Source organism: Numenius arquata, chromosome 13, assembly GCF_964106895.1.
Source record: "Numenius arquata chromosome 13, bNumArq3.hap1.1, whole genome shotgun sequence".
Lineage (NCBI taxonomy): Eukaryota > Metazoa > Chordata > Aves > Charadriiformes > Scolopacidae > Numenius > Numenius arquata.
In genome coordinates this window covers 20360117-20383826 of record NC_133588.1, presented here as the reverse complement: position 1 = coordinate 20383826, position 23710 = coordinate 20360117, and the positions used below count along the sequence as shown (strand labels likewise).

General features: G+C 53.2%; 2 protein-coding genes across 4 annotated transcripts in view; one reads left to right on the top strand and one right to left on the bottom strand.

The window, feature by feature from the left end:
• Positions 1 to 1261: 1261 nt before the first annotated feature.
• CEBPG (CCAAT enhancer binding protein gamma) lies at positions 1262 to 6603 on the top strand. Its single transcript, XM_074158070.1, has 2 exons — positions 1262 to 1366; positions 4301 to 6603. Exon 2 carries the CDS (start codon positions 4410 to 4412, stop codon positions 4860 to 4862), a length of 453 nt encoding a protein of 150 aa, XP_074014171.1. The 5' UTR covers positions 1262 to 1366; positions 4301 to 4409; the 3' UTR covers positions 4863 to 6603.
• A 2811-nt stretch (positions 6604 to 9414) lies between these two features.
• The window catches only part of PEPD (peptidase D), a 111783-nt gene continuing 97487 nt past the window's right edge, over positions 9415 to 23710 (bottom strand). For all 3 annotated transcript variants that reach the window (XM_074157927.1, XM_074157928.1, XM_074157929.1), the window contains 2 exons: positions 17769 to 17960; positions 9415 to 10103 (listed from right to left, as the gene is read on the bottom strand). In XM_074157927.1, coding sequence (XP_074014028.1) covers positions 9954 to 10103; positions 17769 to 17960 — 342 coding nt within the window. In that variant the 3' untranslated portion in view covers positions 9415 to 9953. The remainder of the gene's footprint in view (positions 10104 to 17768; positions 17961 to 23710) is intronic.

Here is a 23710-nt window from a genome sequence, read left to right as displayed (position 1 = left end):
TGCTGAGCCCTGCAACTGTGTTTACAAATCTGATTCTTCTCACTTCTTTTGCTGACAAATCACTTCCCAAGCGGGTCCATGTGCTCACCGGAGCCGCACACGCACCGGAACTTTTTCTCTCTCCATTTAAACAAAAAAAAAAAATACTTTTTCCTCACTGCAATGCTTTCACCATCTGCACACCTGAACTTGTTCAAACCTCGCTCACCTCATGAGCCGGGGGTTTTCAGAACTGCCCACTGCAGATACACACGCCCGTGTGTTGGAGCGTGTATTTTCCCTGGCAGGGCTATACACACATCCCACACGCACAACCCAGATGTGAGCATATATATTTTCCCACCGTGCTTGTTCAGGCAGAATTAAGGTGATGTGAACCAAAGCGCCTGGAAAGTATTAAGGGCCAAAGAAGGGCCACAAAAAGTGAAGTATTTTATAATAACAAACACACAGCTGCGAAGCAGTGCATAATCTTCCTATAACTGAACTCCACAATCTAGGTATTTCCTAATCTGCCAACATTTAGGTTTTTTTTTTTTTTTTAAGTTTGGAAAGGAAAATTGACTACTAATCTATGAAGTCTATGAATTTGCCATGATTTCTGTTGCCAAGAGAACAGCTACAATTTTTACTTGTTGTCTTTGGTGTTCCTTCCACCATATCTCACAACATCCTACAGAGGCAAACCACCGGGCGGCCAGGTTGAGATGGAAATACCGCACCAGGTGTTAATTAACAGCCCAGGAGCAATTAAGCAATGCCGATCAGTGCAGAAACACAACACGATCTATCCCGATTCCCGCGAGGCACCGGCCGGCCAACCCCACCAGGGAAACGGCTCAGGCCCGGCGGCCTCAGGGGCCCGGGGCCGCCCTCTCCCTCACGGCCGGGCCGGGCTCCCCCCTGAGGGGAGCCACGGGGGACCCGCAGGCTCGGCTTCTCCTCGAGGGCCGGCGTGGAGCCCTCCCAAGGCGCCCACCGGCCCCAGGGCGGGAGGGGAGGTCTCCCCCGCGGGAGAGGGGAAGATGCCGCCCTCGGGCCGTGCCGGGCGGCAGCAGCCACCGCCCCGCAGACACCCATGGCGGGTTCCCCCGCCCCGCGGCGGCGGCGGCCTGGGGGAGGCCGGGAGCCCCCGCAACAAGCAGGGCCTCGCCCTTTCAGCGCGCGGGCGGCCTGATTGGCCGCGCCGGCTGCCAATCCGCGCGGCGATTGCATCACCCCGGCGGCCGGGCGGGCGCTGATTGGCCAGGGGGGCGGGCGGAGCGGCGGGGTGTCGCAACAGCCGCTCGCCCGCGCGCCGCACGTTACCGGACGAGGCTCGGGCCCGGCCCGGCCCCTCCCGCCGCCGTCGCCGCCGCCACCACAGGTAAGCGCGGGGGGCGGCGGGACGGGGAGGGGGACGGGGACGGGGGCCGCCTCCCGCCCGCCCTCCCGCCGTGCGGCGGCGGGTGCCGCGCATGGGAGCGCATGATGCAATCGGCGGGCGGCCCCGGCTCCCCTCCCTCCCCCGGTGAAGTCACGGCCTGGCAGCGCCGGGCGCCCGCACGGGCGGGGCGGGCGGGGCGGCGGCCCCCGGGGAGGGAGCGAGGGAGGGGAAGGGGGGCCGGGCCCGGTACCCGCGGTGGCTGCGGGCCCCTCCGGGCCGTCCCGCCCCGCCGCCGGGGGAGCGGGGCCGCGGCCGGGCCCAGCCGCCTCCGGGCGCTGAGGGGCGGCGGGGAGCGGGGAGGGTCGGGTCCCCCGGCGGGGCTCGGAGCCCGCCGGTGCCGTGCGGTGACCGCCGGTGTGGGCCCGAGCGCCGCGGCGGGGCCGGGGGTGTTTTGACAGACCCTGCCGGTTCCCAGCCCGTTCCTGGAGCCCCAGCCGCGCCCGGGGCTCAGCCGGGAACGGGGCCGGCGGGTCGGAGCGCCTCGGCAGAGGGCACCGAGATGCGCCTTGTGAGAAACTTTAAGGAATTCGTTCACCTTCAGAAATAGCTGCTCCGTGCCAGCCGGGAAAGGGGAGCCCAGCCGGTGCCGGCGCCTGGGGGGGTTGTGGCGCTGCCGTCGGCGCCCTGCCCGCAATTAAACCCGCGCGGGGTGCTCCCCAGCACGGCTCACTGAGGATGTCGGGGCGCGTTTTGCTCGTGAGGTGTGCGGAAAAAATGGAGATTGCGAGAAAAGTATGGGGAAGTGGTGTTGTCAGCGGCGGCGGCAGATGACAGGCCTGAAGCTCAGAGAAGTTGTTGCCTGCCCTGAGAGTCACCGCCGGCCCGCACCGGCTGCCTGCGAGCGCGGGGCAGCGGGCACCCCCCCGCTTTCCCCTGGCCGTTCCTGTACGGGGTCATCTGGATCCAGAGCCGGGTCCTACCGGGGCATCCCTGCGGTCAGCGGGAAGGGAGGGCACCCACTGCCCTTGAGATGGGCCGGTTCCGCGTTGAGATGGGGCTGGTTCCTCGTTAGCCCAGGCAGCGGAAGGAGGGACTCCCTGCAGTGAAGGCATCCCGAGTAGCGAACAGAATCAACAGTCTCATCTCAGAAAAGGAGCAGAGAGAAGAGCTTTGTATTTCTTGCTGCTAAGTAGAAAAAATACTGATTTAATTAAAAAACTACATCTTTTGTTTTTTTGCCAAAGCAAACATTTCAAAGTTTAATTTTTTTAATTTTTTTTAATTTTTTTTTTTTGGTGAAAGCAAAGCTAATGAAGGCCTTGGTTTGGTTGGGAGCCCCTGTGGCCCCTGAGGAGTGAGTCAGACGGTAAGAAACATCTCTCTGCCTGAGAAGACACCTCTAGTTACCAGCTATTATGCTGTAGTGGGTGGCCAGTTGGTGTCCTGGGTGGCCAGTTGGTGGCCCAAGGAGAGAACAAGGCAGTTCTAACTGGCCACTGGAAACACTACCATGTGCTGGGTGGATCCAGCCCCGGGCTGTGGCTGAGCTGGAGCTAATGAGCAGCTTTATGGGAACAAGATGCTGGGAAACTGGGCCGGCTCTCGGAGGGGCTGCCTCCCGCAGTGCCCGGGCTATCGCCCATTCAATGAGCCAACCTGTTTGGGGCGAGCAGCAGCGCTGCTGCCGCAGTGGGGCATGGTGTCTGAGAAACCAGCTCGGAGCCCCGTCTGCCTCCCACCCTCCCAGTTACCGTGTCCCTTACCCTTCCCTCCATCTCCTCCCCGCTGCCTCTGCGTCTCCCTGCAGTATTCCCAGGGGATGCCTACAGCACCAGTCGCTCTCTGGGACAGCCTTCCCTTGTCCTTCTGCTGGGGAACGGACAGTTGGTAACGGGGATCCAGCCCCAAATAGCCAGGGGGAAAATCAGCTTGAGGCCTCAGCTGTTCCCACTCCTGGGTTATGTGTGATGCAGTAGTTGGTGCTCCTTGCTTTGCAGAAATAGTTGGGGCAGGACAGGATCCAGGTGTCATCTCTCTCAGGGAAGAGTCCAGGCCGGGTAAGAGCATGTCTCACTCAAGAAATAGCTGTGTGATAGAACATGGATCAGTTCCAGTGGGAAGGAATTGCAGATCTGTTCTAGCAGGGCTAGAAGGCTTGCTGGAGAGGTGTGACACCAGTTCAGCTTCTCTCCTCGTATCCCTGTACTGCCCAGCTAAAATATTCCACTAAAATTCTGTTTAATGGAACAAATAATTTTTCCTTTGAATTACAGGGGAGTAGATAGATATCTGAAGGGAATGTCACAGCCGTCACAGCACACCACCTTTCTCCTTAGATTATTTTTTTCCACTCAGTGCTAGTGAGACCTTAGAAGAGTTGTCCGTCTGGACATCATCTTCAAAAGCCTGTGGTGCAGGATGAACGAGGAGAGGTGGGCAGTCTGAGCGCCCTCACAGGGGGGATCTGGCTGTGCCTGCACCCAGAGGGAGGGTCTGAAGAGGCCAGGGATCAAGGACTCCTGTTGGTCAAGAGTCAGGCTGTTATTAGGTTTAAGCTGCAGAAGGAAAACTCCAGTCTGAAAATTAAGAAAATTATATAACTGGAGGAAAAGTTAGACAGTGGAACCTGCTGCCAAGACAGAGGTTGTGAAACTGGAGATATTCAAGGCGAGACACCCGTCCGTCAGGGATGGCTCTGGAATAACTGAGTAAAGGCAGTGAACAATGCAAACAGCTTGACTAGATGACCCAGTAACAGTCCCTTCCAACCCAAATACATTTGAGAGGCTTCTGAATGTAGTTGGCAGCTCGTCCGCTTCCAGCCCGGTTGCGCTGTGTTACTGCAGATGTACCACCAGCACCTCCTGCCTGCGCCGGGGACGGGTAAATTGGAGCTGAAGCCAGCACCTCTAATGGCATTTTTTTCCCTCCTAGGTTCACCTTGCCCTTAATCCATGTGAAGTCCCGTTGGGAGCACCTTCCAGAACCAGCACAGTCTCCGGTCTCTAATAAATCGTGTTGTGTCCAAGGAGAGCCCGTCCAAATGAGCAAGACATCGCAGCAGAACAGCGCTGCAGATGCCCACGGAGTAAGCGTGATCCACAGCCAGCCCCACGGCAGCGGTTTGCAGCAGGTTCCCCAGCTGGTGCCCGTCAGTCCCGGTGGCGGAGGCAAAGCCGTTCCCCCCAGCAAGCAGGGCAAGAAAAATTCCTTTGTGGATAGAAACAGTGACGAGTATCGTCAGCGCAGAGAGAGAAACAACATGGCAGTGAAAAAGAGCCGCTTAAAAAGCAAGCAGAAGGCACAAGACACGCTGCAAAGGGTCAACCAGCTCAAAGAAGAAAATGAACGTTTAGAGGCAAAAATTAAGCTCCTGACAAAGGAGCTGAGCGTACTGAAAGACTTGTTCCTGGAGCACGCCCACAACCTCGCAGACAACGTGCAGCCCGTCGGCACCGATGCCAGCGCAGCAAACCCCGACAGCAAGGGGCAGTAGGGGCGGTGCAGCCCCCGACACGGACTCCCCAGGGGCAGCTCCTCCGCAGCCTCCCAGTCACCCAGCACAAACTCTCTTCTTTTAACCATCCCTTTGTGGAGATTTTCTTCTTCTTAGGTTTAACACTGAAGATTTGATACGATTAAACCAGAAACTGCTTTGGGCATCTGTTTTAAATATTTTTCTCCTCTAAAAGACTCCTCTAATAAACGCAGATCTAAATTTATAGTCCACAAGGAGCTTAGAATTAGGGAAATAGCATTTTCACAGAAATGTTCACTTACCTTCTTACAGTCTGCCTCACGGGAGGAATCCAGCAGGATGGGTCACTGTAGCATCAGAAACTCAGAATGGGATAAAACATCTTTTAAATACCTTCTAGTGTATTTAAGCCCTTTGTTCTCTCCATTACATGTTACACGACTGCAAAGGCCGGTGTTTGCTTTCCTCTTTGGAGGAGAACATTAATCTGCAGAGCGAGTCCTGTAAAGCACCAGGTGGGTCTCTCCTGTGGTTAATGGGGAGGGGTAGCACTGGGGAGCCAGGCGCTCACTGGTGTGTGCTGGGGAGCAGCAGCACACGCTGGGCATCTCTGCAGGCAGCCGAAGCACCGCACACAGGAGGGGAAGCAGCAGCGACAAAGCCCTGATGCTCCTGCTCACGTTGCTCACACGGTGACTGGGGCCTTGTGAGGACAAGAGTTTGGTTTTCAAAAATGTCAAAACGCTACCAAAAACCTGCCCGCAAAACGGCCTTCTCGCCGGGGGCAGGTCCCGGGGAGAAGAGGCCGAGGGGCTCGGCGCAGCAGGGAGGGGGTGAGAGCCGCTGTTCAGCCGCAATGTGTGGGTCGCTGCTGGCTGATGGTCATCGCCGTTTTCATGGCTCTCCACATTTACAACCGAGATCTTGCAGAAATTCATGGTGATTTTGAAAATAAATGGCCCTAGTTTGGGTAACTGATCCAGTGGGATTCCCACACCCCCCCCCCCCCACGCCCCCCACAGCCGTGTGAGGGAGTACCCTCGGGCTTGGGTTATTTTCATAACAGTTTTTCTATAGCAACTTTTTTTATGCTAGTGCTAAGTCTTTGCCATGATCCCTAGCACAGTGCCACGTACTATAGCGAGGAGTTAAACAATAAAAGGAAAGCAGGAACTTGGACGTAACCTTAATTTATTTTCATTTTTAAATATTGCGTTGAAGGTCTGGTTGTGTTCCGTTTAGCCCCTGTGTCTGGCTGGTGCGTTCTTACACCGTCCTCATTTCCCTCCTACACTGCCTTTTCCCATAGATTATTTTGTAGGATGCTTGTTTGCCTCGTATCTGTACTTAGGAAGAGAACGCGGATATTATCTCTATGAAGATGCTGGTAGAAAATGAAACCTTGAAAAGTTCTTTTTGAATTTAAACTTTTAATACATGCAGAAAACTTTTCTGGATTGTTTTGGATTATGGTAGTCTTTTTACAAAGATCTGTTTTTTGGTTCTAGTTGCCGCTTCAGTAGGTAGGGCTGAAATACCAGAAGCCAATAAAAACCTTTTGCTTCTCGTGCTGGCTCCGTTTTTCCTGTCCCTTCTCTGTTTCCCTCAAAAGCAGAGGTGCCTACCGCAAACAGCGATCTTCGAGAAATCAGCGCGAGTCTCCATCCCTGCCTTCCCCTCAGGTTTTTACTCAATGGAAAGAAGCCGACACTCATCACAGTTTTGGCTGAATTCCTGATCTAATAAAATAATTTAAATCATTTAAGACTGAAAATGTATTGCCATTCAGGGGAGGGGGGCAAGGGAGGACAGAACACCAAAACTAGAAGGACAAAGACAAGCTGAAAGCATCTCGTTTGTTACATTATTTTAAATCTCCCCTCGAGGGAGGTGTCGGTGTGTTGTGCTGAGCCCCCTCCTGCTGGAGGGTCCCTCTGGGAGCCCCGAGGAGCCAGGTGGGGGCCGGGGGTCCCCTCTGTCCCAGGGAGCAGCCCCGGCTGTAAACGCCTCCGTCAGCCCTGCGCGGCCCCGAGAACTCCCGCACCTTGGTGGCTTGGGCGAGTCTCTTTTCCTAAAGAAAGGCTGGAATAAATGCACATCCACGCAAGAAAATTTCAGTGTAGCCCGCAAAAGTTAAAGTCATCCTTTTGTCACCTTTCTCTTAACAACAACTCTCACCTGTGACAGACTCCAGTGCTGCCCCCGCATGGGGAAGCGTTCCAGCTCCTCATTCCTGTCCTCTCCCTGCAGCATGAAGGGCTGGGCTCTGCTCCCGCCCCGGGGGCACCAGGAGCCTCCCCCCATCACCCACCCCCGGCCGCAGCCCAAGTGTCCGGGCAGATAAACCCGGGGGCGCTCAGGCCCTTCTGAACACACAGCCCTGCTCGGCACCACACGCTCCCTCTGCTGCTCCGCTCTGTGCCAGTGCTCCGGCTGCTGCTCCGCTCTATTCCAGTGCTCCGGCTGCTGCTCCGCTCTGTGCCAGTCCGGCTGCTGCTCCGCTCTATTCCAGTCCGGCTGCTCCACGGGGAAAGGCGTGTGGGGGCGCGACACCCGCCACCAGCCTGAGACACCCTCCTGTCCTCAGAAAGACAGTTTGCTGTAACAATTCCCCCCACTAACACACTTTAACTGTACTAAGTGTCACTTTGCCTTTTTTAAAGGTTTATTTCCCTGCCCTCCCCCTCTGCTAATTTAGAAAAAAAAGTTTTAATTCACTTTTTGCTTAAGCGGGTAAGAATTACTGGAGTTCACCAGGTTCCCAAGCCAATTGGGAAGGAAAGGGGGAGCGGGTGCAGTAACCCCAGACCCAACCCCGGCTCGGGCGAGGAGAGCGCGGGCGGTTCGGGCGAGGGAGGGAGCGCTCCCCCCGGGACGTGTTGGGGCAGAACCCGCTCTCCCCCCCCCACCCCGATGGCCCGACCTGTTCTGCAGGAGCTGGGCTGGTGTGTGCCAGGGCTCAGCACGGGCAGGAAAAGGCCTATGAACCACACCAGGGCTACAGCTTCCTTCAAACAGTTCCAAAACTTTTTTTTTTTTTTTCTTTCAGAAAAATCTGTGAAGCGTTAGTTTAGAGCAGTACCTGCTACCGAGCCCCAGCACCAGCGGGTTCTGGAGCGCCCCGCGGCAGGAGTGATCCCATGGGTGGGCGCTTGGAGCCTGCACAGAAAAGCACTGGGACCTGGAGGGGGACAAGACTGAGGCCCCCAGCTCCGCTTCCACCCAGAAACCCCCCCAGGTTTCAGGGGGAGATGACCCCGGGGCAGTGCCCGTGCGGTTCCCGCACAGCCCGATGTCCCCTGCGCAGGAACAACGTCCCGGAGGCCACCACAGAAGGAATCATTGGCACCATCGCACCTACACCCTCCCCTCGCCACTTCCCCTTCGCAGCTGAGACACCCCCCCCCCCGGCACTTACCTCTCACAAACCAACGCTGAGCAACCTTTAAAAAAAACGTAAGTAGGCTCATTTGCCAATAAAGTGGCACCGGGCACAGGGAGTGAAGTCCCCTGGAGTACTGCACCATGCACTGCTTTGGGCTCCAACGCGCAGTTCCCTGGTTAGCGGGGGGGTCACCAAGCTGTCAGGAATAAAGCGCAGGTTCTCCTCACACAGAACAACCCAACTAGCAAAACGAGCTCTCCATAGAGCACCACACTGGACAGTTTTTAAGGAAATCATTTCAGACCCGCATGCAGTCCCAGGTGGGGGCACAAAGACAGCAACACAGTAGTTTTTGCTGCCACCCAAGCCCATGTTGTTGTTCGCCCTGCATAAGAGAGGGGCTCACAGGGACCCGGGGCTCACAGCCTGTCCATCGCCCGTGTCCTGCCAGCACAGGGGAGCCACGGACCCGAGGGACCTCCTCCGGGAAGCAGCCGACCCCTGCACTGGGGGTGGGTGGGAATCCTCCTCCGGGAAGTGGCAACACCCAAAAGGCCCCAATGTCCCGCTGTGACCTCAGTCTCCCCCGACACAGCAGAGGGATGCTTGGAATTGGCTTTGCTGTCAAACTGCACGACCAAACAGCAGTGTTGGTGTGTTCATAAATTGAGCAAGATTATTTTTATGTAGTTACAGCAACTAGTGCTATTTCATGATGCAAGAAACATCCTGCAGGCTGGTGAACACCACAGTAAAGAAAGGCTTCGCTGGGTAATTTAAACCTTGCGTGAATGGAACATCATTTTATGATGATTATTAGTATGTTCGTGGTGTATCCAGAGAAAATTTACATGATCCATTCTGAACCTGCAAACACTGGGCAGATCAAAATAACCCCATCCTTCTGCAGAGCGTCCGCTGCTGGGGGACCCCGAGCGCCGCAGCAGCTACTCCCTTCTGCCAGTTTCTAGGGCTCATGAACACCACAGCCATCTCCCTTTGTGAGCAATAAATAGATGGACAAATCTAATGAGCAGGGGGCTGTGCGAAGGACCAGCACACCCACTGCCCAGAGCAGACACCTCTGGCTAACGAAGGGTCAGAGCTTCCAGAGCACAAATTGGTGGAAAGGTCAGATGAAGAAGCAGGAGTGGGAGCAGAAGAGCATAATGATCACAAAGTTGTGAGCATGAATGATGCCAAAGACAAATTTTAATAAAAATTTGATTCTGCTTACTCCATTGACACTGAAATAAGATCTGTAAGAAAAATGTGTCATTATGTCCCTCGAGTACAGCTGATTCTTCTCCTGTGTTTTTTGTGGTGCTTGTGATGAATTTAAGAAAGGACTTTGGTGGTTACAATTGCTGACAGCATTCAGATAATCCAGCTGGTACTTTAAAGAGTCCCAATCATCAAAATTCAGATTTAATTGCAAGATATGTCTGAGCTGGGATCTGACAGAAGCATCAGCCCCACGGACAAGGCAGCAGGTCATTCGGGGGGCAGTCGGTAACGGAAACTGCTGACAGGAGGCAGCAGCGTTTGACACCTGGATACCGAGTGTGAAGCCTTCTACATTCGTTTTTAATTAATTAATCAATCACTCCAGCCAAGAGCCTGCCTGCCTCTCTTGCTATTAAGAATTGGATGCATTTTATTTTATACGCTGCAGCACGAGATCAGAGTGACGACTGATTAGAGACTAAGCACCATCCCCAGGCTCACTGCCTTTGGCTGGAGAGGCTGTCAAAGGACTTGGTGCCGCTTCGGCCTTCGGCCATGAAAGCCTCTATCTCCTCCACGGTGCGTGGGACACAGGTCAGCAGCTCCATCCCGCTGGCTGTCACCGCGATGTCATCCTCGATCCGCACCTGCCACGGAGAAGAGGCGGTTACGGGGGTGCTGCAGACGGAGGTGCAGAGCGCGTTGGGCAGCGGCACCAGCACCGAGCTCTGCAGGGCCTGACCCCCCTGGGCTCCCACCACCCTTCCGGGGTGACAGGAGCCCCATGGTGACCCCCGGCAGAGCCACCCTGGGGGAGGTGGTGGCCCCGCAGGGGACCGGGTGGCGCCTTGTGGGGTTCACCAGGGACGGCTGAGCAAGACGTCGGCTCTGCACCCGTCGGATCACGCTGCGAAATTACACGGGGCTGATAAATGCCCCCCCTCTACACCAGGAGTGGCAAAAGGAACAATCTCCCTGGAACGTGCCTGCGGCCTCACCAGGGACAGGCTCAGCCGTGGTGGCTCCCGACCCCCACAGCCCCTGGTGCTGGGCGGCACGCGGCTGCTCTGTGCACCTCAGCATCACCTACTCCTGTCCCTAAACTCAATAAACTTCCAAAGGAGGAACTGCAACATGAAATAGCTCGTAGCCGATATTCAAAAGGTTGAATTTTGAGCTGATGAGAAAGGCCTGAGCGGGTCAGACATTCTTTTAAAAACACAATCACTGCATTTCAAACCACGCAAGGAAAAAGCAGGTCCTCTTGGTTTTCCAGCTCTTGTTCTGCTGAAATGAAAAGTATGCTCCGTTCCTGTTTGACTCTAATCTCTTCTCACCAGTAAATATGCCCACACAGTCATTTCCCGTTATCTTATCAGAAAAATGTTAGTAAGTTGCTAAGCTGCAATAAAAGCCATTTTAGTAAGGTGTAAATCCTACAGAACACAAACTCCGGGGACTCCCACCTTACAGTTGCTCTAATTGTTTCTGACCTCTTGACATTTTCAACTAAAAATAAAGCTGGTTAACATTTGTACTCCCGATTGCAAAATAATCCATTTGTTCAAACAAAATGAGTCATCCAGTCCTTATTAAAGTGTTTAATGATGTCTCTGCCAGATTATTTCTTTTCCTTGGTATTGAGTTAAGTGTATTCTAAAGCAGAATTAAATAAACAAACCCCACTGAGTTCACACATTTGCTTTGGGCAGCTGTGAATGGGGAAGGCACGAGGCTCTTCACGCTCAGCGCCGAATGGCCGGTGCCTCGCTGCAGAGGGGGAACTGGGTGAGCCTGAGCCCTCCGACAGATCTCACCGGGGGGGGGATCCATCCGCTGCTTTGGGTTTGGCTGAGCGAAAGAAAGGGGTTCAGCGGGACGGTCAGGCTGCATCCACAGGTGGGCCATCTAAAGGTGCTCTCCTCGCAGCAGCCCAGCCCCTGCCAGCCCCGCACGGTGCCAGGATCCGGGGGACGGGTCTGGTGACAGGGTAAAGGCTAACGCATCCCAAGCGCAGCAGTGCCAGCGGAGCGGGGCTCAGCGCTGATGCGGAAAGTAAAAATGTCAGTGCCAAAGTAAGTCCGAGCGCAGAGACGAGGCGGCCAAAGCTGGAGCTGATGCTCCTGAGAGAGAGTCTCTCCCCGAGCACCCCCGCCTCGCAAACCTTCCCCACTCGAGCTGAAATCCCCAGTGTACCTATCACAATTCATCCACTTAACCAGCAAGACTAGCAAAAAAAAAAAATGGAAAAGAACTGCTGGTGTTTCCCAGCTGGATGTTTCAAACCGTCACCGGTACCTTGGTGCTCTCTGAGAGGCCGGGCTGGCGTGAGCAGAGCAGATGGAACCAGAGCAGGGGGAGAGCAAGGTGTCTGCCAGCGCTGTGTCCTACCTGGTCCACACAAGAAACAAGGCTGGGGAAGGAGCTGGAGAATGGAGCTAGGGTGGGGAAAGGAGCTGGGGGGAGGAAGATACAGGATTGATGAATAACGGACAAGGAGAGACGGGGCTGGGTAAGGGTCCAGGGGGGAGATGCGGGTGTAGGTGAGGAGCGAGACACCCGGAGCAAGGAGGGGATGGGGGGGCTGGAGCTAGAAACAGAGAATCACCAAATGGGGAAGGACGGGGAAACCCAGCAGTTTGGAGTGCCACCCACAGCAGCTTGTGGCAGAGGAGGAACGTTGTGAGGAGACCAAATAATCAGTCCACAGCTGTGGCTTATTGTGAGAAGTGGGAGAGGCAGCACTGTCACACCAGCCTGTCACCATCGGCAGCTCCAGAGGGTCTTTGGGAGGCAGCTGGGGGGGCACAGACCCACCGCTCCCATGCGCCTCACCCTCCTCACCTCCAGCTCTTTCTCCAGGATCTAACCAATTCTCTGCCGGGATGGACCTGAACCGAGTGCTTGCCCCAGCAGAGCAGAGAGATCTCCCGCTCTCGGTGCACGATTCTCCTTTGCCTAAAAGCCACACAAGAGCAGAGGAACACACACAGTTCTCAAGGGGGAAGAGATTTCTCCATTTGCTCTTTTCCTTCACCTTGAGCTTAAGTTCAGCAGCAGCTTCAGGGGACCTGAAAAACCTTCCTACCGGAGAGCCCGGCGTCTGGTCTTGTCTCCTCTCCAAATGGACAAAAGATGCTGGCTGTGGCTGGCAGGGCTCGCTGGCGGGGGACGCCGCTCCCAGCGGGGGACAGCCGTTGTGAAACGTGCTCTCAGCCTGTCCCCGTTTGCAGGCTCTTTGTGCTGCTCCTTCGGGGCTACAGAGGGGCTTGGAACGGACTCGGCTCGAAGGCAGAGCAAGGCGAGGTGTGGGGTTCAGGTCCCCTGCAAACACCCCGGGCTTTGCCTTCTCAGGGCAAAGTGGCACGCTCTGAAAAGCACCCCTGTGGAGGGAAAGTGGCCAGGAATGCCAGGACTGTCCCTGAAACGCCTTTCCCTTATCAGGGGCAGTGGCACGATCTGTCTAGATGGACCCAATTGCACAACCCTCCAGCGCCAGCAGCAGACCGTCACGTGGCTTGACTGGGTGGCCCCAGCCGTGTCCCAGAGCGGGGCTGAGGGGCACAGCCAAGGACGGCCCCCCGGGAGCAGAACAGCAGGGCCACTGTCACCCCACTGACAGCCTCGCACTTTGTCCCCACTTACCAGCGCACCCACGCTCCCCAGAGCCCCCCGCGGCGTCCTCCAGGGGAAGGGGGCTGGAGCACTCTTTCGTTTCCTTTGGATGACAATACATATAAAAGGCTTTTGAGAATCAAGAAACAATTTTGGCCAATTAACTAGTCCACGTGTGCACAGTGACAGATCCCAGATGGGATTTAAAAAGACCACTGGTGACACGTCTCCCTTTTTTTTTTACTTTATCGAGCATTAGTTTGATTACGGCTGTGGAAAGCAGCAATACTATCGCTGCAAGATCTCCGGGGGGGAGATCCGCCTGGGAAATGGTGACAGGACATGGGTCACACAGGTTACCCCCAAAGTCAATTAGCCCACGTGCTTCTGTCCGGCTGCAGGGCCTGCGTGTCTGCAGCCGGGATCCTACAGAAGCAGATGCGTGTACCCGAGGGGACTTATCTCCTCTCAGCCATCGACTCGCCGATGGTTTTCAATAGAGCAAACTTACCAGGAGCAGGGTTCGACTGCATGATTTCAGGGGACGGGCTGGGAAGCCAAAGCCAGGGACAGGCGGGTGCGTGTCGGGGCTGGGGGTGGCACGTTCCCCTTCCCACGTCACACGAAACAGCAGCGCCAGGATGTTTCTGTAGGGGCTTGTGCCACACAAGGACTCTCATCCCACGTGCCAGCCCTCCCTCTTCTGGGTCACGAGCAACTCCTTGCATCAAGCATACTTTATTTTAAAGGTCTACATAGAAACGTTTTATGGAAGAGGGTCGGGATTAGCAGGGCGAGGCCATGGATTTCATTAGATCAACTGATAGGGCTGGGAAAAGATGCCTCAGGCACACAGTCCCTTCGTCCAGGCTCAAAAAGAAGCAATAAACTATAAGCTAAATACAGGTTAGAAACAGCTGCTCTTACTTCAGCCTCATTATCTTAATTAGACAACTTAAGAGAAAAGGGTTAAAGAAGGTTTATAAGCAACTAGTCACTGGTTTTGGGTTGCCTGCAACTATCGCTTCTCTTTAAAGCAAGCCATACATTTCATTATGACAACTGCTTTTCTAGGAAAACTTTTCAAAAAGATGCTGTGTAGCATTATTACTGCTGCATAATATGAAATGTTAAAAAGCAGATGAGCATTATGTTTATTGCCTGGTAAATGATTTAATTCCACAACACACATTCAGCATAAACCCAGAAGCAGCTCAGCCTTCTGAAAAATGAAAACCAGGACAGAGACAACTGCAGCTCTGTGACCCAAAGGTAGAAGCAATCAAACACCCTGCTTTTTATCTGCTTTAACATTTGTTCCTAAGTAAGGAAGTACTATTGTCTTGAAAAATACTATAATATTAGCAGATCTTCAAGGTCCTGGGCTTTGTACATCTACTTAACTTTTAAAGGAAAAAAATCCGCAAATGAAAAAACGCATTTAGCGTTTAGCTGTCTTTCAGCATTTTCTCTAAGTTGCACAGAGTTTTCACACATTAAGTCTAGTGCTGGTTCTACAAATCCTAGGGAAAAACAAAGCCTGAACAGGTATTTATTTAGGACCCAGAAAAGATTGAATGGTTTGAGACAACACCGTATGAAGCGCAGGAATCGGTGATCAGCCTCTGAGGAATGGAAATGTCAGAGCCTGGGGGGCAGCGCGGGGAGTGTTTCCCCTTCCCCGAGGCGTGGGCTGCTCCCCCCGAGCTGCACCCCCTCTCTTTGCACCCCCTGTGTATCTGTGAGCGGCGCGGGCAGGGTCCAGGCGGAGCAGAGGTGCCCGGGGACGGGACGGGTGCCAGCCCCGATGGCAGCCCTTGCCCCACAGAATCCGTGACCTCGGTGAACGGGAGCTCTGTTTGGCAGAGGGAGAACCGAAGTGCGTGTGACCGAGGGAGCTCTGAAACCGGCCGAGGAGGCTGCGGGGGACGGAGCCCAGCGCAGAGCTTAGGGCTTTGGAGAGGGCAGCCCGCGCTCTCGGTGGCAGATCCCCAAGCAAAACTACTTGCCCTGCTCCAGAGAGACCTGTGTTTGACCCAGAACAGATTGTGTTTGGTGAAAGTCCACCTTAGGAGGTCCCTGAGCGGCGGCCACAGCCAGGAAGGCCGGGTGTGTGCTGGCTCCTCCACGGCCAGCGGTGGAGAAGCTCCTGCTCTCAGCCTCGTCTTTCACAAGCTCTCCATGGCTAATACCAGGCAGCGCCGATTACAGTACATGGCTGCAGTCCTGCCCCTTTCTGGCACGGCAAAAGGGCTGCTCTTCTCAATGCAGAGACTTGTCACAGTCAAGAAAATTATCCAATGCCCAAAAAAGACATGAATTCAAGGTGAATTCATTAAAATCCACAAATCCCCTGTGTGGACACTCTTACTCAGAATTACAGTGCTGTTACTTTGGCTAATGTAGCTTCATTTTTGAAGTGAATTAAACTAAACCAAATTAAGAACATTTTAATTAGTGCTGAGCTCTGCAGAGGGAAACGGACTACTTATTTCCTTTAGTAGAATGCCTTTTTCTTTTAAACTTAAAGGAAGATTGGGTTGGCTGTAGTGAGCTTTTCAGCTAGAACTGACACCAATCCTAAGCCCTGTGCTACTAGTACTAAGCCCTGTAAAAACACTGGGCTTCACAAGATCTTTTTTAATCACGTAGAGAGAAAGTTTCCCGACATGCTTTTGAGAGAAATACTCACTTATTCTGGATAAACTAGAATGAACCAGCATGTAGAAAACTAAACATGCTACACAACACAAACTGCATCATCTATCTATGCAGAACCAAGTCAGAACTGTAAAGATGGAAAAATTCATTTGGATTGCATTATAATTCAGCTTTTGTGTAGAATTCAGAAATATTCGGATGTACTTCAGTCTCAGATTTTATTTCCATTCTTCTCCTGGACAAAACCAAGTGACAACATCTGGCTCAGAGTATGTGTGTATTATTATTATTTTCTCTCTAAGTAAAATGTATTGTTCACAGGGGGATCGGAGATTTAGATTTTTGCTCAATCGTTTTTGGGCAGCTCCCCCTTTTAGCAAAGTTTGTTGGCTAACTCTCCTCATCAGTCATCATTACAGGAAGCTCAGCAAAAAACGGGAGAAAGTTAGACTTTGCTTGAAATCCCCGGAACAAAAGTGCCTGATCCAGCCACTTACAGCCAGGGCAGAGCTCCTGCGCCGTCACCCTGCTCCACGCAAAGGCAGCCACGCGCGCGCCTCGAGCTGCAGAGCTGGAGCAGGTGTTCCCAGCCAGTCACGGAGAAATCTGGGCTCTGCTGAGCATTTCCAGAGAAAGCTCACCAGGAACCAATTCAGCGGCCCAAAAACTCCCTCAGAGCATTGACACGGAAAGCCAAGACAGTCAAACCTGTTCTGGTTGCGGTGTCAAGCCACACAAGTGCATTACAGCGTTCCTCTGAAATACCCTTCAGCGCGCGGTGCCATGTAATGTGCTCCCAGTAGAAAATGCAGAGTTCGCTGCCTTTCCTTCACCAGGAAGGCTGGCAAGGCTTGATAAGGAAACGGCACAGAGACAGATTAATGTCCCAGACCTCAGCAGAGAGGTAAATACCAGCGAGGGCTTGACATGGCTGCAGAGATGGCATGGGGACCCTTGGCAGGGGGCTGCCCGGGAGCCTGGCTGGCTCCCACCACCGCTGATGGCACACACGACTCTTCTGGTTCTTCTCTGGCTGGTGCTTCAAAGCCAGCTCAGACCAAAAGCCTTACAGTAATTACCCTCTCACGGCTGGCGAACAGTGTGAATTAGTGGATGGCAGCAGAAGACAATTCCTAATGAGTGACTTCTCATACCAGAAAGTCCCCGCCGCTGCCAGCGATTGTTAGCTGTGCTGGGAGCCAGCAGAAGAGCCAGGCGGAGGACGGGGCAGGGGCTGCCTGCTCTATCTTCTCTGGGCGCGCATACGGGCGCTCGGGGAACAATGCGGCACCCTTCGGATGCTCGCTCCGCTGAAACGAAAACCCACTGGAAGCCACTGCAACTGCTGAACGCTCTGCCAGGGCGGTGGCTTCGAGTGGGGAATGTGCCCTGGAGAGCGTGGAGACACAAGGCCCCTCTGCTCACACGGCAGAATGGTGGCCGGGATGGTGGCCACCTCCCGAGTCAGCCAGCCTTCCCATGCCCGCTGCTGCCAGAGCCTGCCCTGGAACACTTTCAGCACCAGAGCTCACCAGGACCATTGGCCATCTCCTTGGAAAACAGGGACAGGCTTTACATTCACAAGTCCAGTAAAAGCAATTACTGCTGATTTTCTCTACTGCCTCCCTGTCTCAAAAGGCACCGGGCTCTGCTGCCCTGGGAGGGAGCACCGGACTGTGCCGCTGTCAAGGATGCTCACTCTGGAATATGGATCTCAGCCTCCTGTTTCCTGACATACACACCTCACACATCAGACCAAACACCTACCTGGCAAGTACAGTGCTGGCGGAAGGTATTTCAATCAGTGGAAAGATACGGGTCTACCACTAATCAGGTATCACAAGTATAAAACCTCATTTAAAAACAACAAAAGAAGCGCCCAGTTTGTCTGCAGGGTCAAGTGGCCCAAGGTGCTGCTTCAGGATCAGGCCTATGCGCAACAGGTTACCACTTCCGAAAGATTTCTCCTCAAGCACACAGTAAAGGCAAACAAACCGAAAAGCCATTTCAGAACCGTGCGGTCGGGAATTACTCACCCCACCGAAGCCTCTGAAGCGCTGCAGGACGTCGTTGTTGATGAAGCAGGAGTGCGCAGGGTCCCGCAGGGCTTGGTCCAGGAGGTGGTCAATGAAGTAGATGCCCGGCTCGATGGTGAGGACCATGCCCTGCTGCAGGCTGCGGGCGGTGCGCAGGCTCCGCAGCCCCGGCAGATCGATGCGCTCCACTCCCTGCGGAAGAGACGCCGGTTGGGAGACAGAAAGGCAGCCCCTGCTGACCCTCCCTGGCCGCGGCTCCAAGAGACCCCAAATACAGAAAATAGAGGGGAAGCAGAGGACTGAACCCGTGCTGTATCGTTCCCTCCCTCTCCTCAGCCCCTCACTCGGCTTTCACCTACAGCCAGGACCAGCTTCCGGCTCAACACCCAGACCTGGTTTTGCACCACAGAAACCCTGGTTTTGGGCATGCCTGGTACCGCCACTCTGCTGGGAGAAGTGCTGCACTACGGAGAAAAAACAGTTACTTGCACTATTTCTGTCTGTACCCTCCCCTGCAGAGGACAGTATTTTAAGCAACGGGTGAATCTGGAAATGCCCCCTCCACGTCCTGGCTGAAGGAGCCGAACCGTGCAGCAGGGAACAATTTCTCCAAGGATATGCAAATGCTCATTCTCATTGAATGTTATTAAAATTACACATTTATGATCTTGATTCAGGAGCAATGAGTCTACACATGACCTCATAAAAGCAGCCCATTTAAAACTAAACTTTTGTCAGATTCAGACTTTCAGGCAACACGGTGCTGACTGATATTATTAAAAACTAAGTCAAAACAAGTCCTGACTAGCAAAACATTCTCTTCTTCCCAAAAGCTGGTAAAGTAAAATGATATATGAGGACGTGCTTAGTCAAGGAACTAGAAACACTGCAACGACTAGCTCAGGATATTAATTTCATTCCCCCAGATGTGCCAGGTATTGCAACATCGGAATAAATATATCTCAATCCCATCAGCTTTCTGAAAATTCTTTGCAACCGTAGCAAAATTTCATCAACAAGATTTGGTGATGACCAGTAAACAGCTCGCAGGCCCGCTCCCCTGCGGGGCCGCACACCTCGCTGGGGAAAACTCCCCGCCTCAGTCCGTAGGTCACAGAACCATAGAATCACAGAATGGTTTGGGTGGGAAGGGACCTTAAAGCCCACCCAGTGCCACCCCCTGCCCTGCGCAGGGACACCTCCCACCAGAGCAGGTTGCTCCAAGCCCCCTCCAACCTGGCCTTGAACCCCTCCAGGGATGGGGCAGCCACAGCTTCTCTGGGCAACCTGGGCCAGGCTCTCACCACCCTCACAGCAAAGTTCTTCTTCCCCAGATCTCATCTCCATCTCCCCTCTTTCAGTGTCAAACCCTTCCCCCTCCTCCTATGGCTCCCCTCCCTGATCCAGAGTCCCTCCCCATCTCTCCTGGAGCCCCCTGAGGGACTGGAAGGGGCTCTAAGGTCTCCCCGGAGCCTTCTCTTCTCCGGGTTGAACCCCCCCAACTCTCTCAGCCTGTCCTCGCAGCAGAGGGGCTCCAGCCCTCCCAGCATCAGAAGGCACCAGCTCTGTGAGGACACAGCCTTGTTCACCCACTCTCCAGGTGCCATTCCCAAACCCTGCTTCTGGCCAATGCCACAGCCAGCTTCCTTGCCAGCAGAAGGGGCGACTCCTTCCAGGAGGAGTGGCAGTGTGGCTGCATCCCCATGAGGAGCCATCCCCTCCCTCGTCCCTCCTGGCTGGCAGAGGTGGTGGGATATGACCTCGCATCTCCCAGGGTTCCTCCTCATCACACCCTTGGCTCTGCAGAGTGCAGATACCCTGCAGTACTGTTTGGTCCTCACTGTTCAGCCCAGAGAAAGCCCATTTCACAAAAATCCTGTTCCCAGCAGCCGCTGGGCAGCGTGCTCTCCCCTTGCCGGGGACGCGCTCCCCCTTGGCAGAGCTTCTGTGCCACCCCACCACCTTCGGCAGCAGCCAAGGTTTCCAGAGCCCATCAGCCCGGGCACCCGTGGGCAGCTTTGCCCATTTTTCAGAGACGTGGAGCATTTGCTGGCCCTCACAAGTGTACCCTGACCATCTCCACTGGGCACTCCATTCAGTTTGTTTCGTATGTCCGAGCTGAATTCTGCAGAGCAGGATGTTACACTCACGTAAGAAAGCACGATTTTGTTTCACCGAGGTAACAAGAATACTCTGATATTAAGCAAGGCACTCTGCATTTATATTCTTATCAAAACCCAGAGAGAATCAATATATTTCTGAACTTGAAACAATAACTGCACTGAAATGGAGCCATTTCTCCTTCTGCTGCTGCCCCATGGGGTTTGGCATCTCACACATTCATTGTGATGCGCAGAGGAAACGAGGGCATCCAATCTTGTGGATTAATCTCTCCATGAGCTGTAAACAATTAGATTAGTGTCTGGACCTTTTGGTGTCTTGCCAACTATCTATCGGCTGCTTTACAACAAACAACCCCTATTTGGCTTTTAAGTACACTTCTCTTCAGTTCCACTTGTAAATGCCACTTCCGAGGCAGTCAATCCAAGACAGATGCCAGCAGGATGAACGTGGAGGGAGGGAACAATGGCAACCATCCTCTGCAGGCAGCCCTGCCCGCACTCTTCCGCCTTTTCTTAAAACAAATGAGGTTTCCCACCAGGCGTGACGGTCCAGCCTCGATGCCCCCCTCAGACACCTCCGTACAGCCACTAAAGCAACGCACAGACATTTCCTCTGGACCGCGGGCAGCCTGACTCTGCTGTGAGTACCTCCCCCAAGCAGCTCACAGCACAATTACAACCCAGGAGCAAGACCCGGGGCTTCACACCAGGAAACACCCTCCAGAAGCGCAGGCTCCCGAGGCACCTCAATACTCCCGCCCCCCAAAAGCAAAGTTGTAGCTTCTCTAGAAGGAACTCACAAACTCTTTTTGATATCCTGTCCATCCTGTCTCAGCTCTAGGTTGTGTCGGCTCTTGGTTTCAAGCTCCGGATCTTTGGATTTCGCAGGCACTGAAGTCACTGTGTAAATGGCAGTGGCTGAATCTTTTCCATGAAAGCATCTCCAAGGGGCCTTCGGAGGAAGGGTGACACTGCCCAGCTTCTTGGAGACAGCAAGCAGGACACCAGCAGGCGGACTCGCCACGAGGAAGCCCTAGGCTCCCTTCTAATGGAGGCTAGCAAGGTGTTCACCAAGAGATGTGTGGAATGGATGAGGACAGAGACAGGCTCTGGCTGTGCATCCCCTGAGCAGAGTACAGGAGGACAGCCCCAACCCAACTTGCTGTAGGGCTGATGGACAACATGGGCTGGCACAGGGAACGAGCCGAGTGGGGAAGGGGGAAGGTGACCAAGCCAGGGAGATGACAGAATTCCTTCTTCTAAGAACAGCACTGGATTAAACCAATCAAACAAGGGCTTCAGCACCCCAAATGACATCTGATCTCTGGGCACTCTTGGTAGCCACCGTGGCCATCAGGTCCAGGAGCTGGCAGTTCTCAGCTCTTAGTCTGCTTCAGTTGTTTATGAAAACTGGAGCAAACTCAGGATTTTTTTTAATGACTGAAACCCCACCATCCCCAAACAGAAGGTGACAGGTCTGAAACAAGGACATTGCCATTTTCCACCAAGTCAAAGCCTCGCACTGTCACCCATCGCTATGCACCTTCTGCCATTAACGGATTTCCTTCTTTGTGGGGAGGAAATGTCCCTCCATATTGCAGCTAAACACCTAACACCTTCTTCTCAACAATAACCCTGATGGTGTTTTGCAGTTGGATGAAATGAAGAGTAAGAAGTATGAGCGCTGGCGCAGCAGCAGTGTGGGTATCTCTTTCTACTACCGTTATCTCCTGGAGGCCTGGCCACAGAGCAGGACCCCATCACGCTCACTGCTGTACAACTGAAAAGCTGATAATTTGCCTCAAAACAGTGTAGAGAATAACCTAGAAAATATTAACACCTAGGCATCTAAAAAGAGACTCCCAGTGATATTCTGGGAAAATGACTTTTCGAAGAACTGTTTATTTTCCTGTACACTGCAACAACAGACTGTATCCGAAACTGTTTTCTAAGACTGATTTTATTTGGAGGTTCTGCTCACATTTTAGAACTGAGACACTCCCCCCACAGTGAGCACAGATGTATGACACTGTCATTTGCGACTGTACTCCTGCCAAGAACATCAGACTCCAATTAATGGTTCATGTAAGGTAACAAAAAACAGCCTGTCTAGGCAATAAGGACTGTCAAGGGAACAAGAGAATTATTATGTAAACTGATTTCATTACTATGTAAGCAAAATAAAAGTTCAAATTAAGTTAAGTGTGCAGTATTATAAAATATAGATCTATTTTTGGAATAAGCAGGGAATTAGGAATTATACAAATATGCCTATTCCCCAGAAAAGTGGCCGTGGAAGCCTAGAAGTTGCAGTATCTCCACAATACCTCAGTATAAGGCTGAATGACTGCCTGCTCCTCGGCAACTCAATGGTTAATGGGGTATACATTGCTTTTTCCGTGGAAGAACTGCAATAGGTATCGCGCTGGATCTTGTCCCACAGACACCTGCTACCAGGCAAAGCCATCAGAGGCAGAAACAGCTCCAGCCCCACTTGGGAGAGCTCATCTTGGGTCTGTCTTTGGCTGAGGATGGAAGAAAACCACGGGTGATGCCTCCGTGCTGGCTGGTGATGGCAGGGCCACCCTCCCTCCTGAAAGCAGGGGCTGCAACGCTGAGGTGGCACCACCCAGAAGGTTCCTCAAGCCAGCAGTGGCAGAGAAACATGGCCCCGGCAGAGATCACCAAAACTACCCATAACTGCAAACACTGAGCCGCAGTAAAAGACTCACGTAGAGACACAAACTAGTTTCTGCTCCCTTTTCCCAGCTAAATCATCACAGAACTTTTTTGAGCCCGACAAACAGACTGTCCCAGTTGGATCACATCCAATACAGCGAAGTCCTAACCATTTTACCAAACTAAGTGCAATCAAATATTTAAATTAGTCAGGATACTAACATTATATTTAGATTATACGAAATCAACAGCAAATTGAAATCCCAGTTCTTCCATTCTTCCCTGTTCTCCCACTGTGTGTACCCAACTTCTAATTAGCTCATTTACTGTAAAAAGCACGGAGCCCTCTGCAGCTAATAAAATAAAATAAAAGCCTTGAATTCCATTTCTCTTGTCTGCTGGTCCCTTCTCTCTAAGCCCTTGTTTCTCTTGCCGAGTGCTGCTAATGAAGATTAGTTTATCCAATCTGTCCTGCTCTCTCCTGGCAGCCCGAGCTGCCTCCCGTCACCTGCAGGAACGGCTGGTGGGAATCCACAGCAGGTCACGGGAGAACCTGCCCCGAGCATCACCCACCAGCCCTGGGACTCGCAAGTCAAAGCTTCCCCTTCTACAGCACAACCTCATTACTGGAGCTGTAGAGACACAGCTCACAGTTAACACCGGGGGAACGGCGGGGACGCAGTGCTTAACTGCCTATTTTTATTTTAAACGTTTTTGTCTTTTCCTAACTATTAACTGTGGTATCAGGCTGGAGCTGCCCAGCTCCTTTCCTGTAATTGCAAGGAATGAAGAAGAATCGCCTGCCGCTCGCCCGAGGCACCGCTGCCTGCTCTGATCAGATGGAGCTGAATTTCAGTCCCTGGCTACAGCGCGGTCCTCAGCAGAACTTCCCGTCTCACCTTTGCTTCCTGACCCTCAGATGTCACCAAGCTCCACTGCTACCACAATGGAAATAATAAAACAGAGAGAGTATATTTTTTTCTTTTTTCTTAAAACCTAACTGTGAGGAAAAAAAGAAATAGCACATCGTAAAAATCACCAAGTTGAGAACTACAACATAAACCTGGAAGGTGAGGAGAATATTTGGATAGAGAAGTCATCAGACGTGAGACAAGGAATTGCAAAAGCTACCAGCAAGGC

What these genes read in the sequence shown, in the direction of transcription:
- CEBPG (XM_074158070.1), top strand. Translation starts at nt 4,410, where the DNA reads ATGAGCAAGACATCGCAGCAGAACAGCGCTGCAGATGCCCACGGAGTA.